The 18856-nt window shown below is 38.7% G+C and overlaps 1 protein-coding gene across 3 annotated transcripts in view; it reads left to right on the top strand.

Annotated features, from left to right (window-relative positions):
• The window catches only part of ADGRV1 (adhesion G protein-coupled receptor V1), a 602883-nt gene that overhangs the window by 495155 nt on the left and 88872 nt on the right, over positions 1-18856 (top strand). For all 3 annotated transcript variants that reach the window (XM_003822773.3, XM_055112209.1, XM_055112210.1), the window contains one exon: positions 15913-16070. In XM_003822773.3, coding sequence (XP_003822821.2) covers positions 15913-16070 — 158 coding nt within the window. The remainder of the gene's footprint in view (positions 1-15912; positions 16071-18856) is intronic.

Here is an 18856-nt window from a genome sequence, read left to right as displayed (position 1 = left end):
CTCATGAGGCACCCACTTATCCAGCTTTTTCACCTTTCCAATTTGCTTCAAATGCCCAATGACAGTAGAATGGTCGTCATTGGGTTCTTTGGCAACTTCTTGTGTTGTTGTAAGAGGATCAGCTTTGATGATTGCTCTCAATTGGTCATTGTCAACTTCCGATGGCTGCCCACTAGGCTTCTTATCTTCAAGGCTCTCATCTCCTTTGCAAAACTTCTTGAACCACCGCTGCTCTGTACATATGTTAGCCACTCCTGGGCCAAAATGCATTATTGATGTTGCAGGTTGTCTCCACTGCTTTATGAGATATTTTGAACTAGAATAAGAAAATCACTCGAATTTGCTTTTTGTGTAACATAATCTCCATAGTCTAAAATAAAACAAACAGCAAGTAATAAGTCATTAGCAAAAAAACTATAAATCGAGAAATGCCCACTAAAATGATGTATAACCACATTTATTTAAGAATGTATTCCATTATCAAATGGCAAATTCCAACAATGGAAATTCCTTTTGTACCAACCTAATATTTTCTCCTGACTCCTCTCCACACACCTAGGTAATAGGCCACTATATGAGTAAGGAAGAACAGCCCTGACCTTTACAAAAATTGTGTTGTTTAAAAGCACATGATACCTTCCCAAATGGGATGGATATCACACTTTTGAATTTTCAGTGTGTTTTTAAATTATTTCCATTTTGTAGCACATGCAAGATTTATTTGAAGAAAGAAAAAAATAAAGAAAAGAACAAATAAACTATTGTACCATCATAAAGGGAAGTGTTTGAAGATATTAGCTGGCCCAGCTCCACAATTAAGAAGTTTGGCTACAATTAAAAACTTAAGAATATCAGTCAAAAATATTTACTCTCTATTAGATCATCATTTTTTTAATGAGAAGAAATTTAGAAAGTGCATAAGGAGACAGCCTTACATTGTTTAAAGCCAGTTTTAGACTATTTGGACTTTTCTTATACATGCATGAGTATGCTCAGAAATTCAAATTACTCTGCTGTTCCTATTTTATTTCACTGCCCTGAAATCCTGTTGTTGAAACTACAAGACTTAAAAATAACAGGAACATCCTGTTGACAAAAATAAATTCCTTATGATAAAATATTTTTCAACTGAAGCCAATTTTTTTTGGATGGGGAAAGGGCCTTGGTGGGAGAGGGGATTGTGAGTGACAGAATGTTGGTTTGGGTTCATTGCTCTTTCCTCCTAGCTTTGCTCTCTCTCCTTCTAACAGAATTAGTTGTATTATTTTACATGAATTTTTGTATTATGCAAAAATGTTGATGTGTGGTGTCTTTGAAAACTGTTTTATGGAAGGAATACGTGTGTCTGTGCTGCCCAGGTATTACTAGTGAGTATTATACTTAGGAATGAGCATGTTTAGTGTGATGTTCACTAAACACTTGATTTATTCAATAGTCCCCTAACCCCTGGGAATGCATATGCAAAGAATAAAATGTTTCAGACATTTGCTTAACAAGGGATTTTAGATTATTTGCAGAATATGGTCCCTGAAAACATCTTAGGTTATTTTTCCATGGAGTCTGACTTACGCTGAGGAGCCTCATTATAGCACTGACCAGGAGTTTAAACAGTCAGGTGCTGGGCAGGCCTCAGAAGTCCTTGCACTTGGTTTCTTCACCCATCATGCTGGAGGGAGGGTGGCATGACCTCTACTATCCCTTCTAGTGCTCAGATTCAATGAAGGAACTTATTTCTTAAAGAAGGAAGTGCTGTTATCTTTCTAATGGGCAGCTCAGAATGACAGGGATATTAATAGTGGCCTGCATTCCAATAGTCAACACTGAGATCTTCCAGCAGTCACCCCATCCAGAATGCAGGCTTTGAAAGGCTAGAAACCCTCCCTCTTCCATAAAATCATTAGGTAATTGACCTTTTTTTTTTTTTTGGCATCTTTTGCCCTCTTTTTGGAAGCTTTCTGGGAGTGGGACAGGAGTATGGAAGATAAGAAACCCTAAGTTTAAATCCCTAGAAAAGCCCCTGAACCAACAGTCAATTTACTGCTGCTAACACCACTGGCCAGACTGGTTTGTCAGTCATTGGTGGTGTGATGGTGTCATGTTGGGCTTCCTTGAGTATTACGTGCCTCTTTTTGAATGACCCATAATTACCTTGACTTTTCAAATTGGACCAAGTTTCAACACTGATTTTGCAGAAACACACATGAGTCATGAGGAAAAGTAGCAAAGGGAAAGTTTTCCTCCTTCCCCTCATGCGGACGTGCTTTGGACACAGGCAGACAATCATAATTGCATGACTGAGTCACCTTACACACCTGCTGATCGGTAAAGAACTCGAGAGAAAGAGCTGATTTCACCTGCCTCTTCCACAAAGTCTCCTGACTACCCCAACTGAGGCCCTGTTTTCTTTCACTGAACTCATACTGCACAGCACTTTTCTCTGACACATAAATAAATGTGATGAATGTTCACACTTTCCTCTCTACTATTTGGTATCTTCTCTTTTTTAATGCAAATTAAATCTTGTATACTGTATACATAGGAGGATTTGGGCTTAGCAATAGATGACAGTGATCATGGTTATCTTTTATTGAGTACCTATGGCATGCCAGCCTCTGATCCAAGACCTTTACATGTATTCACTCATTTGGTTCTCACTGCACTCTTGTAAGGTAGATGCCATTGTTTTCCCCATTTTATTTTTTGGAAAACTGAGCTGTGGAGAAGCTACATACTGAGTATGTGGAGAAGCTACACAGTTGTGAAGTCAATAAGAGGTGTACCTGGGATCCTTCCAAATATCTGGCCTCAGAGCCTTCATTATTACCAGTATTTTTTTTGCAAGCAGAATTATTCTAACCCATCAGTAAAAGGCTTCTCCTCACTCTGTCCTTCCCCCTACATTATACCCTCAACAGCAAGATCATTTTCTTTTGAGAAGCTTCTTTACAAAAATCATAAAGGAGCTCTCTTGACATCTGTCTATCTAGCTCATTAGACGTGTCTAGTTTAGGGCAGTTCAAATTGGGACTTTTAAAATGTTGCCTCTACATATGTATGATCTAATTCTTACCACTTCAAAGCTTCAGGGAAAGTGAAATGTGTCATTTCCCCCTCAATATTGGGAATTCCCCATAAAGTGGATAAAATTTTAGCCTGTATTTCCTTTACTTTTAGTTTTACTTTCCTCTTCTGAAATTAATTCATGACCTCTATCTCAAGTTTTCTCCAGATTTTTGGCCCATATTTCTTTTTAACATTTATCAAATATCCCTTGCATATTGGCCTTTTACATTTCTTAAGTTTCCAGTTTTAACTGTAACATTGCAGTACACATAAAAATGATAAATAAATACTAATTAATAGTAACATCATAGACTAGCAACAATCCAATATGAGCATATTTAGGGTTTAGATATCTTAGTACATTTTTATGTACTAACCCATTACACAGCAAACACCAACGTCCTTACATATTTATTCAATTAAAAAATTAGGATACCAGGATTGAAATGGGCTCTGCAACAGAGCTGAGTATTGGATTTGAGACATAAGTCATCTACAACTTAAGATAATAACCTTAAAATGATGGACATATAACCTCATCTACTCACACTGTCACTGTTTTCTTGCTGTTTGTTTGTTTGTTGCTGGGGGGCGGGGCAGCAGTTTTGGTTCTTTTGCTTGTTTGTTTGTTTGGTTTTTTGAGACACTCTGTTGCCCAGGCTGGAGTGCAGTGGCATGATCATGGCTCCAGCCATCCTCCCACCTCAGCCTCCCAAGTAGCTGGAACTACAGGCACACTCCACCATGCCTGGCAATTTTATATGTGTGTGTGTATATATATATATATATATTTTTTTTTTTTAATAGAGACGAGGTTTCACCATGTTGTCAAGGCTGGTTTCAAACTCCTAGCCTCAAGAAATCCCCCAACCTCAGCCTCCCGAAGTGCTGAGGTTACAAGCATGAGCCACCACACCAAGCCACTGTTTTCTTAATAATTGAAAGTTACCTTACTATTTCCAGAATTTCATGATTAAAATTTTAATAATAATGCAAAGAAATGTATAGTGTATTTTAAACAGAGTATGACTAACTTTAACCGATGATTTCTTAATGGTTTTAAGTTATTTAGGATCAGCAGTTATTGCAATGTGCTGCAAATGTTAATGTGACTAAAGATGGCAAATATGGGTGTGACTGAATGTTCACCCCTGCAGGGGATGCTCTAGAAGTTTTTTCTTGGAGCATTTGTAACTATCACATAAAGCCACATATGGGGCTAATTTCCAGGTCAGTGTAATGTGGCTACTGTTCTCTAAAATGTGGTGAATAATTAAAAGTTGAATTATCCTTCTACAAAATGATTTTTGCCCTTTTGAGGAATCAAACCATTGCTGTGAGGATTTTTTTGCCAGTCAGACATCTACAACATGAATAGTGGCCAAGAGTGACACTCATTGGGCATAGACCCATCCAGAATGCAGGCTCTGAAAGGCTAGAAACTCTCCCTTTTCTAGAAAATCATTAGGTAACCAGCCTTTTCTTTCCAGGCACCTTTTGCCCTCTTTTTGGAGCAAGAGGTAAGAACACGACACCTTGAATACTCTAGGACAATGATATTTTCCAGTACCAAACAATTTTGTTTTATGAGAGAACATAGAGCATTCATACATACAAAAAATAACAAGTCAGCCTGACCTTTTCTGATGAAATGCTGATGGGGCTTGATTCACTGGAACCTACCTGGAATGAAGTTGGCAAGCGGTGTCCAGTGGATGTATTTCAGCAGTTTTATCAAGTTGCTTAGGGAACAGGCTGCTCAGACTTGAGTTCCTTGGAAAAAGACTTTAACCTACTAATAGTTGGAGTCCATTATTTGCCATTGGAATTATATGTAAATATATTTAACTCCTTAATGAGCCAGGGATGTGGGCAATTCTTCCTTATTCACCAAGAGCTAATTATTTACAATATAAGGTGGCATTTTAATGTAGCCAGTATATCTGACTACTTCAAAATCTTAGTTTAATATCAAATGAAATCAAATACCTGCTCTTTTCGAATTAGATGAAATAATATTGCTGTAATGTGTCCATTTTTCTTTCCTCAATCTTTTCAAGCAATATAAGCATATAAGTACATTTTAAGTACTTAAAAATGAGCCCAGTTCTTGTTCCTTGGTCCTTTGGCATTTTTTGAGGGATTTGTCAATATGTAGAGTTAGTTAGCAATTCTCACCATGGTGTGGAGTGTGCTCTAAAACAGGTAGACATGATAGTGATCCTGTGCATCTTCAAGAGCAATGTTGTTTAAAGAATAGTTGTGTGTTCACTCCCTTTTTCTCTCTATCACTTGCTCACTAGCTATGTTTTAACTATGGTCATTGTAGTTGCAGGTAAATCCACAAGAGTTATTTCAAGTTGAAGGGGGGTGGGAGTATAGCAGTATACCACAGGCATTCCCGTGGATATTCAAAAGTGGTACAGTTGGACCTCAGGAGACCTAGAACTAGCATGCTAGAAACCAGAGCCACATTGTTCTTCTTTTAGGGACCACAGAGTCTCTCACTTGTGTGTTATTACTTGCATCTGAACCCTCTTCTTCTTCTCTCCCCTTCTCTCTTGCTTCCTCTTCCCCTTTCTCTGTTCATTTATTCTGAAGATTTGTTTGTTTGCTCCAATATGGCCATTTGCCCTGACATCAACTCTAGTGTCCACCAATAATGTGCAACTGTCCCTGTCAAATTCTCAAGGGCAAAAGACAGATTGGCTCAGCTCAGCTTTTAGAGCAGAGTCACCAAATTATAAGTCAGGGGCAAGCAAGAATCGTTGTCTCTGAGGCAGGTGCTCATCTCAGAACTGGTCATCTGTGGCTGGGAGAGTGGGGGTGGAGGATGTAGCACAGGGGTCCCCCTTTCCAGAAACTTTGAGTAGCGCAGGTCACTGTGGAATATGTCTGTTGCACTCACACAGAAACCTTATTCCTTCAACAGCTGTTTAGATGCAGCAGAACTGAATATTAACGTCGTAGCACACCCACTGCACCCCAGCACTTTCCTTCCCATCTCGTTCGGCCAGTCTGCAGATCTGCGGTATCCTCTGTCACTTTACTGCTAGCTCTCCTTTTCTGCAACATTCAGATTGCTTCTGAACATTGCATCTGAACAGCCCAGGCTTCTAAATATCACAGATCTCTGTTTTTCTATCCCTTTTGCTTTCAGCTGTTTTTCTTTCTTGCTGGTTCTTCAGGCTGTTGTGACCACCATGTGCTGTGAAATCTCTGTCTGATTCTTTTTGGAGTTCCATAGCCCCTTGGCTCCCTACCAAAGAGATGTAAAGATTAACTAGTTAATTAGGTTAAGCTACTTTATGTCTAAAGAGTGTGCTAGAAGAGTGTTTCTCAAACTTTTTTTTTTTTTTTTTTTTTTTTTTTTTTGAGGCAGAGTTTCACTCTGTTACCCAGGCTGGAGTGCAGTGGCACGATCTTGGCTCACTGCAACCTCCACCTCCTGGGCTCAAGCGATCCTCCCACTTCACCCTCCGAGAAACTGGGAACACAGGCATGGTGCCACCACACCCGGCTAATTTTTGTATTTTTTGTAGAGATGGAGTTTCTCCATGTTGCTCAGGCTGGTCTTGAACTCCTGAGCTCAAGCGATCTGCCCACCTCGGCCTCCCAAAGTGCTGAGATTATAGGTATGAGCCACTGCACCAACTGTTTTTCTCAAACTTTAAACCCTTTTCCTGTTTGCTCCAAGAATGCCTGGCAGCGGTGCTGGTGGCTACAGTGTTTACCCCAAGATAACTTCGCCACAAAATATCTCGCTTTTATTATTTTCATATCTGTCTAGTATATGGATTTTGGAAACAAAAGACATAATTCTATTCATAGCATTCTATTTTTAGTAGTGGTATTTTCATTTACAATATATAGTAATTCCCTATCGTTTAAATTGTCAAATCCTAGAACATGAAGCATTCCTACGCATGATGTTAACATCATTTTGGAACAGTTGGCGGAAGATTCATTTGATGAATCAGATTTTTCCAAAATAGAAGATTCTGATGATTCAGACGATTCTGATGTTAGTTCTGTTTAGAAATAACTCCAAGAACAGTTTTTATGTTTTCATTTCACATTGAAAATCAGTCAAACTTGCTTCAGCCTCAAAGAACATGTTTATGTAAAATTAAATGAGGCTGGCAGTGAGGTGCACTTTGTTTTCTAAACAGGATTAATACACATAGGAAACACCTGGGAAACTTGTGAAACTGCAGATGAGATTCAGGAGCTCCATAGGGGAGCTGGTGGTGGTGGTGGTGGTGATGGTGGTGATGCTGATGGAAGAACAACACAAATTCCAGTAGAAGACTAGATTCAGAAGTGCTGTGCATTTATTGTATATATATTCTACCTGATAGGAGCGACCATGCCTTAGGCATCTTTATATGCCCTTCCATGCCCAGCACTGTAGCTGGTATGTGATTGATATTTAAATGTTGATTGGATTATGATTGAGCTGAGGACACTTGAAATACAGGATTTTCTATGCCATATTTTTAAGTGAGAGGTTTTCAAAAACTGCTAAGAACCAGTTAAATCAATAAGCATTTCTTAAGGATCTGATTGTGCAAAGCCCTGGGAGAAATGTAAAGAAAATGTTACAGTCCCTGTCCTCAAAAGAACACTGGCATATTTACCGCTAACTTGAATATGTCTATACTGGAATTGTGGAAATAATTGTCAAATTGTAGAGGTACAGTGAAGGCCAGTGAGCCTGTTTATAGTCCTAGCAATTTGACGTTTTATAATTTAGGTGTTATTTTCCCCATATATACATAACAATAATGGGTTCTAGTTATGTTTCAGTGGGATAATGCATGTGAGGATTGGGTTTCATACCCTGCACACAGTAAATGATTGCTAGCAGTAGTAGTAGTGGTAGTAGTAATACTTAATTAGTCTTAATTATCCAGCCAGTCCAGTTTAGGAAAAACTGTTCCCCTCTCCCTCTCTTTGCTTTCTTAATGTTCCATTTCACTTTGTAGAGATTATCTGTAGTTTAATCTTGATGTTGTTCAAAGTATAAACTTAAACAAAAATGCATTTTAGAATGTAGTTGATTCCCCTGGATATGAAAATTGCTGTATTCTCTACAACAGAAAGACAGGAAGAGGAATATATTTTCCTACCTTACAACTGTTTAAACCCAAGCTGTATTTCTCCTTTTCTCTGATGTTTTCATAAATTTATTCCTTTAAAAAAATTAATGTGCTTAAAGTGTTTCTCTAAGTCTTTCCAGCCATTTTGGATTGACCAGGAAATACGTACACACACAATGCATGCATGCATAAATTCACAGGCGAATAAAAATGTATGTTAAATAAGAGCGTTATCTTTGGAAAGAATGTAAATTGAGTATACAAGGAAAGGAATATTGAAATCATAAATAGTGTCTTAGACTTTATAAAGGATAAGCATCTACAGAATTAATAACATCTGTATTCTTCAACTAATAAAACCAATAAGCAGATATACTGTACTCTCTATACAAATTAGAAACCAGTTTGTGATAAATGGTGAACAATTCTTGATTGCTAGACCATCCCATGTACTCCCCATATAAAGTAGGTCATCACTATGAATTTCCATGTAGAGAAGAAAAAGTTGAAGTGACAAATGTATCTTTTAATGTAGAGGCTATCATTGAAGAAATACTCAGGAGACCTCTGAGGGAGGCTGGCACATGAGCCTGTGAATCATGACTATTATCCTTGTCTTAGAAGTACTCACAAAGAAGACCTTGGAAACATTTATTGTCCTTTCACTACCTGGGTCCTTTTCATTACCTATGTAACCCAGATATAACCTGGCTGTCCAGCTGCCTGGATTTCTTCAGATTTTCCAGTTTGCCAGGGTCAACTTGTTCTTTAAAATATAATGTAAATGGACTCAAATCACAATCTCATGCACAGGGAGTTCCCAGCATCCATTCCAGTATTTTTAGTGGTTGTAAGCGGAGTTCATGTCTCTCCTGGACCCCTCTGCCTCTGAGTTCCTTCTTACGAATATTTCAGACAGGAATAAAGAAGTTGAAATACTCCATGCCGCCCACATAAAATTTTTTTAAATCAAATTGGGTAACGCAAGTGAAAACATTTCAGTAAGTATAAAGCATTACCGAGGAGAGATAATAATCTTACTAAATTAGAAAGTGAGTTAAAGCATTGGGAATGCTCCGAGGGTAGACTCAGAGGAGGAAAAACTGAAGGTAATGAAACGGCATCTACTTGTTTCATCTGGCTAAATATAGGGAAAAGGATGAAGTCCTGACAAGACTTTGAAGTGAATTAGAATTGTCTGTAGGTTCTAATAAGAAAAATCTATCCATGAAAGTTTAAAAAGGAACAGTAAAAGTTATGTGGTTGTAAGACCCCAAAAGACTATTCAACACCCGAAGAGAGAGAGATTCCTGAAGTTCTTTGAAGCTGGTTGAGCTGCAATTACAGAGAACACATTCTCCTCACCTTTTTAAGGAAGGAAATCCACATGGCCGTTGTCTCATTTTCTCTTCTCATATCTGCCAGATGTGTTCTTGAAGCAATAGCTGCACGTTAATCAGCTACTTCCACAGCCCTGGTGCAGGCATTGCCTTCTTTCTGCTTATTTCTTATGTTACATTCAGTTTTTCCAAGAACTCATTCCCAGCCTTATTTCAAAAGCTACTCTAACATGATATTCACAGTTTCCTAACACCCCTGATCACTTTATGTGCTCTAATCCTCAAACTAACTACCTGAATATACTGTACCTCTAATTTGGGTGGACTGGAGGAAATTCTGGTTGGCGAGGCTACTTTTTTTTTTCTCTCAAGGGTAGAATATAGTTCATTTATCTTGAACATTTTTAAGTATTTGGGAGAAATTTTATTATACAGCAGTAGAAATTTTATTCAGACAGTATTGCTCAGAAAATAAGAATAATACCTATCAGCTTTAAAAGAAGAGTTAAAAGATAATTTAAAACAAGAAGGTGTTAAGTATATGAGACATAATTTGGGGATGTGAAATCATAGCTGGTCCCAGCTCCTCTCCATGGACTATCAGGGAGTGGCAGCCCATTTGTTATCTGCACCATGGGTTACCCTGATATCCCTGCCTCCTTTGCAAATGTTAAGTGTTTCACAACAGTGTCTGACTCCCTGATCCCTAAGAGGTAGTACACAAGGCAGGCAGTTTTTGTTTGAAGGAGATTGGGATGGAGTCCTGGCTGGACAGCAGTGAGCAAGGGGATGGGCCCTGCAGTTCTGCAATGCTGTAGATAGAGAAGAAGGCAAGAGGAGCTGCCAACGAGAACAGGCATGCTGTGGGAGCAAGCCCTCCTCCTTAACATTCTGGCCCGACATTGACCAAGTGGAGGATGAACATGGAGTAGGTACTCTCAGGGGCCTAGTACTTCTGAGAAGTCATGACTTGTGGAGCTCTGAATAAAAGGAGAAAAGGGGATGGCTTCAGGATTGGGTCATTTTCCTGCCCCTTTTCTGAAAGGATGAGCCATCAATGTCAAGTCATCCTATAAGTAGGGAGAATTGCAAAGGAGATTTTTTTTTTCTTTTTTGAGACGGAGTCTCGCTCTTGTTGCCCAGGCTGGAGTGCAATGGCGCGATCTCAGCTCACCACAACCTCTGCCTCCTGGGTTCATGTGATTCCCCTGCCTCAGCCTTCCGAGTAGCTGGGATTACAAGCATGTGCCACCACACCCAGCTAATTTTGTATTTTTAGTAGAGAAGGGGTTTCTCCATGTTGTTCAGGCTGGTTTTGAACTCCCGACCTCAGGTGATCTGCCCACCTCAGCCTCCCAAAGTGCTGGGATTACAGGCGTGAGCCACCGCGCCTGGCCGCAAAGGAGATTTTTAAGATCATTAGCGCTTAGAGAGTTCCCTTCTCTTTCTGAGTGGAGCAGTGGATATGTCTGGTTACTTCCAACCTCCCAAAGGTTCACATTGCTTGTTTAATTTTTTAGTCAAAATGATGTGTCATCAGCTGGAGGTCACCTTTCAAAGTCTGCTCTTATAGCACTCTGTACAAAATCTTTATATTCCTAGAGTAATTCAATAATTGAGTCAGTAATTTTCCGTATTTTGCTGTCCCAAATTGAATTGTGATGACATTTTTCAAGACACAAATAAGGCAGTGAAACCTACCTGTGTTTCTTCATCAGTATCTGAATTTGTAAAAGCATCTTTAGGCTACTTGCTGTCAATGGAATTCATAATTCACATGAAAAAAATAAGTGACCATTTGAAGCCAATATGCATAAGAATGAGTAACCAGCATGACCACTGTTTTTAGTGCAGGAGTGTGTTCAATATTAAGACCATTAATGTTTGCCCATTTTATTTAATCATGTGCCCTTCATGTGGAAGAATCAGGTCCTATTGCATACAGATGAGTGTTCAGGTAATGATTCAGGCTTCATGCTATCAAAATTAAATTCTAAAAGCCAAGAAATTTATCATTTTTATATCCCTTTGCAGATACAGAGTATGTGTAGAAATATCTCTTGAAATATGCCTTGTTTACATGAGAAATAAAATAAGCAGATTATGTTAATTAGAAATAGTATCTGAGTGGCCAGGTGCGGTGGCTCATGCCTATAATCCCAGCACTTTGGGAGGCCAGGGCAGGTGGATCACAAGATCAGGAGATCAAGACCATCCTGGCTAACATGGTGAAACCCCGTCTCTACTTAAAAAAAAAAAAAAAAAAAAAAAAAAAATTAGCCGGGCATGGTGGTGGGCATCTGTAGTCCCAGCTACTCAGGAGGCTGAGGCAGGAGAATGGTGTGAACCCAGGAGGCGGAACTTGCAGTGAGCCAAGATCGCACCACTGCACTTGAGCCTGGATGACAGAGCGAGACTCCATCTCAAAAAAAAAAAAGAACTAGTATCTGAGTTAGGGCTTTAATAATATATTTCTTTTTAATATAAAATTGAGGCACTCACAAAAAAAAAAAATACCTAAGAATACCTCTGGCCAAGGACAAGAAACATCTCTACAAGGAGAACTACAAAACACTGCTGAAAGAAATAATACATGACACAAACAAATGGAAAAGCATTCCAGCTAGTGGATTAGAGGAATCAATATTGTTCAAATGGCCATACTACCCAAAGCAATCTACAGATTCAATGCTATTCCTATCAAACTACCAACATCATTTTTCATAGAATTAGAAAAAAGCTATTCTAAAATTCATATGAAACAAACAAAAAAATAGCCTGAATAGCCAAAGAAATCCTGAGCAAAAAGAACGATGCCAGAGGCATCACATTACCTGGCTTTAAAATATACTAAAAGGCTATAGTAACCTTTTATGGTATGGTACTGATACAAAAACAGACACATAGACCAATAGAATAAGTTAGAAAACAGAAAAAAAAAAGGCTACACACCTACAAACATCTGATCTTCTGCAAAGCTGACAAGAACAAATGACAGGGGAAGGACTCTCTATTCAATAAATGGTGCTGGGATAACTGGCTAGCCATATGGAAAAGATTGAAATTGGACCCTTCCTTACACCACATACAAAAATTAACTCAGGATGGATTAAAGACTTAACTGTATAACCTACAACTATAAAACTTCCCAAAGAAAACCTTGGAAATACCATTCTGGACATAGGCCCTGGCACAGTGTCCATGGAGATTTCATAACTATGACCCCAAAAGCAATTGCAACAAAAACAAAAATTGACAAGTATCAACAGAGTAAACAGACAACTTTCAAAATGGGAGAAAATATTCACAAACCATACATCTGACAAAGGTCTAATATCCAGAATGTATGAGGAACGTATACAATTGAACAAGCAAAAAACAAATAACCCCACCAAAATGTAGACAAAAAACATGAACAGATACTTCTCAAAAGAAGAATTACAAGCAGCCAACAAACATATGATAAAATGCTCTACATCATCAATCATCAGGGAAATGCAAATCAAAACCACAATGAAACACCATTTCACACCTGTCAGAATGGTCATTATTAAAAAGCCAAAAAACAACAGATATTGGCAAGGTGGTGGAGAAAAGTGAATGCATGTACACTATTGGTGTGAATATAAATTACTTCAGACCCTGTCAAAAGCAGTTTGGAGATTTCTCAACGAACTTAGAACATAACTCTTTGTCTCAGCAATCCCATTACTGGATATGTACCCAAATGAAAATAAATCGTTCTATCAAAAAAGACACAAGTACTTGTATGTTCATCACAGCACTATTCACAATAGCAAAGACATGAAGTCAACCCAGGTGCCCAACAAGGCTGAGTTGGATAAAGAAAATGTGGTACATATAAACCATAGAATACAATGTAGCCACAAAAAAAAAAAAAATGAAATCATGTCCTTTGCGACAGCATGGATGGAGGCCATTATTCTAGGCAAATTAACATAGGAACAAAAAACCAAACACCATGTGTTTTCACTTATAAGTGGAAGCTAAGCATTGGGTACTCTTGGACGTAAAGATGGCAACAGTCACTGGAAACTGATAGATGGGAAAGGGATGGAGGGGGGCAAGGATAACAAAACTAACTTGGATATTTCGTTCACTATCTGGGTGATGGGGTCATTCATGTCCCAAACCTTAGCATCATGCAATATACTCATGTAACAAACTTGCACATGCACTCCCAGAATCTAAAATAAAGGTTGAAGTTATTAAAAAAAAGTTAAAGCACTATTTTCCCAAATCAGAAGAATGAGTGTTTCCCTGGTTACTTATATTTTGGATTCCTTCTAAACAGGCTATGCATGATTCCCCCTGAGTTGTCTTCAAAGTCTAGTGTTTATGGCTGTATCATAATCTAGGTTTGTAGATATTATATTTTGGAAAAATAGAGGAAGTGGGGAAAATACTTTAAAAGAGACACTTCTTACTATTAAGGTTTCTTGTAATTGAAAGTATAGTCTTGTAACTTGGAGGTATATCCCTTATAAGAATACTTCAGAAGCAGTTTTAGGTATTGAGAACCTGTTTAACGTTCCTCCATTTTGAGATTTTCATGCAAGGTTTTATGTAAAGCGCAAGTGGATGTTATGTTCCATAAGTAAAAATTTCTAGTTATATCTCTAAAACCATTTTGCTGATAATTTCAGTATTACCAAAATAAATAAATAATCTAAGTTTGCCTTGGACCCCACTATCCTACCTAAACTCTGGTAATAATAAATATAATTGTGCAGTATAGCTTCTAAATGGAAAAATTATCTTCATTTTCAAGAGAGAATAGATGGCTCTTGGGGAAATGTATAGTTCAGGAATAAGAAAACTGTCAGTCATTCAAAAAACAAGATTGTGGAGATGACAAGAGTGGAGCCCTGGGAATCCTCAGATTTGCCTTTAAACAATACCTTCTCTCTTGTGGTTCCCAAAGGATGCTGGAGCTGGAAAAGCAAGGCAAACTCATGCTTTCTTATTAGCTCCCTAATTGTGATATGATCCCTCATCCTTTATTTCCTCTGTTAGGAAGAAAACTCCTCCCAGGAAGAAAACTCCAAATGGAGAGAGAGGGAAGGAAATAGAAAGGGAGAGAAGGGAGAGGGGGTGGAGGGGAGAGAGCAGGTGGCTTGGCCTCCTCCTATGCAGGAGCAACAATGGTCTCTGTGACCTTTTACCCTGAGGGGCCAGAGAGGTCAAGAGAGGTCCCTGCAGACATGATCAGTCATTGATAGGACACAGTGACTTTGTCATCAGCCCCATGGCCATAAATCCTGATGGCATTCTTCTTCTTTTGAGGTTAAATAGAGGAAGGAAATAGAAAGGAACCTGGTACTCTCCCTGGAATCCACCAACTAATTTGAAACATAAGCTGGGCATGACTAGATCAGTGATTCCCAAAGTGTGTTCCAGGGCACATTAGTCCTATAGCATGACCATATGTCTGCGTATCTGTGTGTGCATGTGTGTGTGAAAAAGGAGAAGGGTTTAATTTTCGTTGAAGTCTAGAAATGATGGGTTAAACAAAATTTACTAAATGCTGTATGTGAATTATTTCGGTTAATCTTGACAACTAACTTTTGTTGCAGATGCTATTATAATCCTTATTTTATTTATTTATTTATTTTTATTTTATTAATTTTTTTTTAGATGGAGTCTCCCTCTGTCACCCGGGCTGGAGTGCAGTGGCATGATCTTGGATCATTGCAACCTCCACCTCCCGGGTTCAAGCAATTCTCCCTCCTCAGCCTCCCAAGTAGCTGGGACTACAGGCACCTGCCACCACACTCAGCTAATTTTTTTGTATTTTTAGTAGAGACGGGGTTTCACCATGTTGGCCAGGCTAGTCTCGAACTCCTGATCTCAGGGGATCTGCCTGCCTCGGCCTCCCAAAGTGCTGGGATTACAGGCATGAGCCACTGCACCCCGCCTATAATCCTTATTTTAAAGATGAGAGACAGTTCAGAGAAGTTTAAAAGTATATCTAAAGTGACTCTTTTTTTTAAGATGTGGTGCTGGATTTAATAGCCTGATTTCAGAGCCCAGATCTCTTGACTCCATGACCTTCTGTGGCCTTTTTAAAATGAACAGATATGTACCCTTAACTTCTATGAGATGTATATAGTGTGCATCTCTCAAATTTATTTGGCCATAACCTTTTTTGAAGTTTTCTGAACTTTACACGAGGCGAATGTTCAGGGAACCTACTGTGTGAAGCAGTGGGCTAGATTTAATCCGATGTTGTACTCAAACAAAACTTCAGTTTGGCAAACCAGAAATCTGATGTTGCCAGCATCCAGATACAAAGAGCTAGTATAAAGTAGTGATGTGATACATTCTGCATTTAGAAATATTTACGCTGAAAGTGTCTGAGTTACTTCTTCTCATTTCTCTTCCAGGTGTTTTATTCCAAACGTCTATGCTGCTTTGTTCACTGCAGCTCTTGTTCCTTTGATGTGCCTCGTGGTGGTGTTCGTGGTGTTCATCCATGCCTACCAGGTGAAGCCACAGTGGAAAGCATATGATGATATCTTCAGAGGAAGGACAAATGCTGCAGGTTTGAAAGGAACTATATTTGTACTTTGGAGATGGAAACGCTTTAATGGTGGGAAAATGTCACTGAATTTTTTTTATCAAAAAGAGGGAGGTTCGGCTCATCTTTCACCTCTGAAGCCACAAGTTAAGCTATAGCTCTCCAGTTTCTCCTGCTTCTTGGTACCTCTGATGTCTCTCTTTCTTCAGGGCTCTGTAGGTTTTATTGTTCATTCCAATTTTGTCCTTAAGATATTGATATCCAAGTAAATGAGTCGCAGCCTTGGGAGCCACTTCCCAAGCTTTCATTAAGTGAAGCAATAATAACTTGTGTTCTACCTGTGAAATCTGTTCATTTCTCTCCGATTCTGAGACTTCTGCACAGTCTAACAAACCTCCGCAGTGCTCATGAGTGTGCATGCAGAGCTCTGGTTGTGCTGACAGATGTTTAAAAACATGTAATCAGACAGCTACATGAGTGGCTACACATGTCTGGTTACTTAAGAGTGCAAGTCTTTCTAGTTCAAATTGGCTTTCACTACAGCTCATTTTTTCCCTTTGAATCATACCTAACAGAGGTTTTTATGATCTGATTCTTTTTATTATTGTTTTTAGACTAGAGTCCCTCAGGAATTTTCTTAACTAGAAGCAATAGCCACACACCTACATACAGAAAACGCTCTGTAAAATGTTATGTGAGTGACTGGGATATTAGGGAGCAGCTTAAGAGCTGGGAGTAGAGGATGCCTCTTGGGCCAATGAGGAACAGAAGTCTTCTTTTTTCTAAAGTTTTACAAATCTAAAGCCAAATGAATGACAGTCTTAGAGGAATTCCTCATGTTTTAAGTGCTTGTCAAAGTTTAAGCAAGTAGCATATATAAGGTCTCTAGAATAGTGTCTAATACATTTTTAGGGGCTCAGTAGCTACAGGGCGTCACTCTAATGTAATGCAGTTCTAGTTCCTGAACTTGATCAGTTAATATGCAAAAGGATTTTCCTTGTAGTATAAAGAAAAGACACTCGTTTGTATTACTTTGTGGGATAGTTTGTAGCATAGCAGTATCTAGCCATCTCTTTTCTAATTCTTTCTCATTTAGCATGCAATCATTGTGTTGGCAGAATTTTCTTTTTTTTCTGAGACAGGGTCTTACTCTGTCACCCAGCTTGGAGTGCAGTGGCATGATCTTGGCTCACGGCAGCCTCTGCCTATAAGATTCAAGCAATTCTCCTTCCTCAGCCTCTTGAGTAGCTGGGACTGCATTCATGCGCCACCATGCCTGGCCAACTTTTGTATTTTCAGTGGAGATGGGGTTTCACCACATTGCCCAGGCTGGTCTTGAACTCCTGAGCTCAGGCGATCCACCTGCTTCAGCCTCCCAAAGTGCTAGGATGACAGGCGTGAGCCACCACGCCCAGCCGAGGAATATTGTTTAAGGTTAATTAATTAATCTTAACTCCTTTAATAAAAAATATTCAATGTATAAATTCTACTTTTTCACGGGACACAGAAGTTATCTAGAAGCTATGCTTGTTTTTTCAGTTTTAATACTCTTTATTTTTTAAATTACTTTTTAAAAATGTAACTTCTTTCTTTTTACATTTATTTTAGGTTGAGAGGTACATGTGCATGTTTATTATGTAGATAAATTGCATGTCACCTCATGGGGGTTTGGTGTACAGATTATTTCACCACCCAGGTAATAAGCACAGTATCCAATAGGTAGTTTTTCAGTCCTCACCCTCCTCTTTCCCTCTACCCTCAAGTAGGCCCCAGTGTCTCTTATTCCCGTCTTTGTGTCTATATGTACTGAATATTTACTCCCACTTATAAGTGAGAACATGTGGTATTTGGTTTTCTCTTCCTCTGTTAGTTCACTTAGGATAACAGCCTCCAGCTCCATCTGTGTTGCTGCAAAGGAGATGATCTCGGTTTTTTATGACTGCATAATATTCCATGGTGTATATGTACCACATTTTCTTTATCCAGTCTACCACTGATGGGTATTTAGGTTGATTTCATGTCTTTGCTATTGTGAATAGTGCTGTGATTAACATATGTGTGCATGTGTCTTCATGGTAGAACAATTTCTATTCCTTTGGGTACATACCCAGCAATGGGATTCCTGAGTCAAGTAGTAATTCTGCTTTGAGTTCTTTGAGAAACAGCCAAACTGCATTTCACAATGGCTGAACTAATTTACATTCCTACCAGTAGTGTATAAGCAAGCATTGCCTTTTCACTACAGCCTTGCCAGCATCTGTTATTTTTTAACTTTTTAATGATAGCCATTCTGACTGGTGTGAAGTGGTATCTCATTGTGGTTTTGATGTGCATTTCTCTAATGATTAGCAATGTTGGGCATTTTCATATGCTTGTTGGCTTCTTCATGGCACATATGTCTTCTTTTGAAAAGTATCTGTTCATGTATTTTGCCCACTTTTTAATGGGCTTGTTTGTTTTTGCCTGTACATTTGTTTAGGTTCCTCATAGGTTCTGGATATTAGACCATTGTGAGCACATAGTTTGCAAAAAATTTCTCCCATTCTGTAGGTTGCCTTTTTACTGTGTTGATAATTTCTTTTGCTGTGCAGGAGCTCTTTAGTTTAATTAGGTCCCATTTCAGAAGCTATGCTTTTAATCAACTTGGGATTCATCTTATTAAAATGTACATTCTTTTGGGGGGAGAATGGTGGTTTGTTTTTTCCTCTAAGTGACAAGATTTGTTGTTTTATATATAATGTAAAAGTGCCAATGTTTGCATGTTTTCAATAATGCTAACATAGGGGCCTAACATAGTGACTTAATTCTTT

The sequence above is a fragment of the Pan paniscus genome, chromosome 4, assembly GCF_029289425.2.
Source record: "Pan paniscus chromosome 4, NHGRI_mPanPan1-v2.0_pri, whole genome shotgun sequence".
Lineage (NCBI taxonomy): Eukaryota > Metazoa > Chordata > Mammalia > Primates > Hominidae > Pan > Pan paniscus.
Note: the sequence above shows the minus strand (reverse complement) of the source record. Positions and strands in the feature narration are given on the sequence as shown.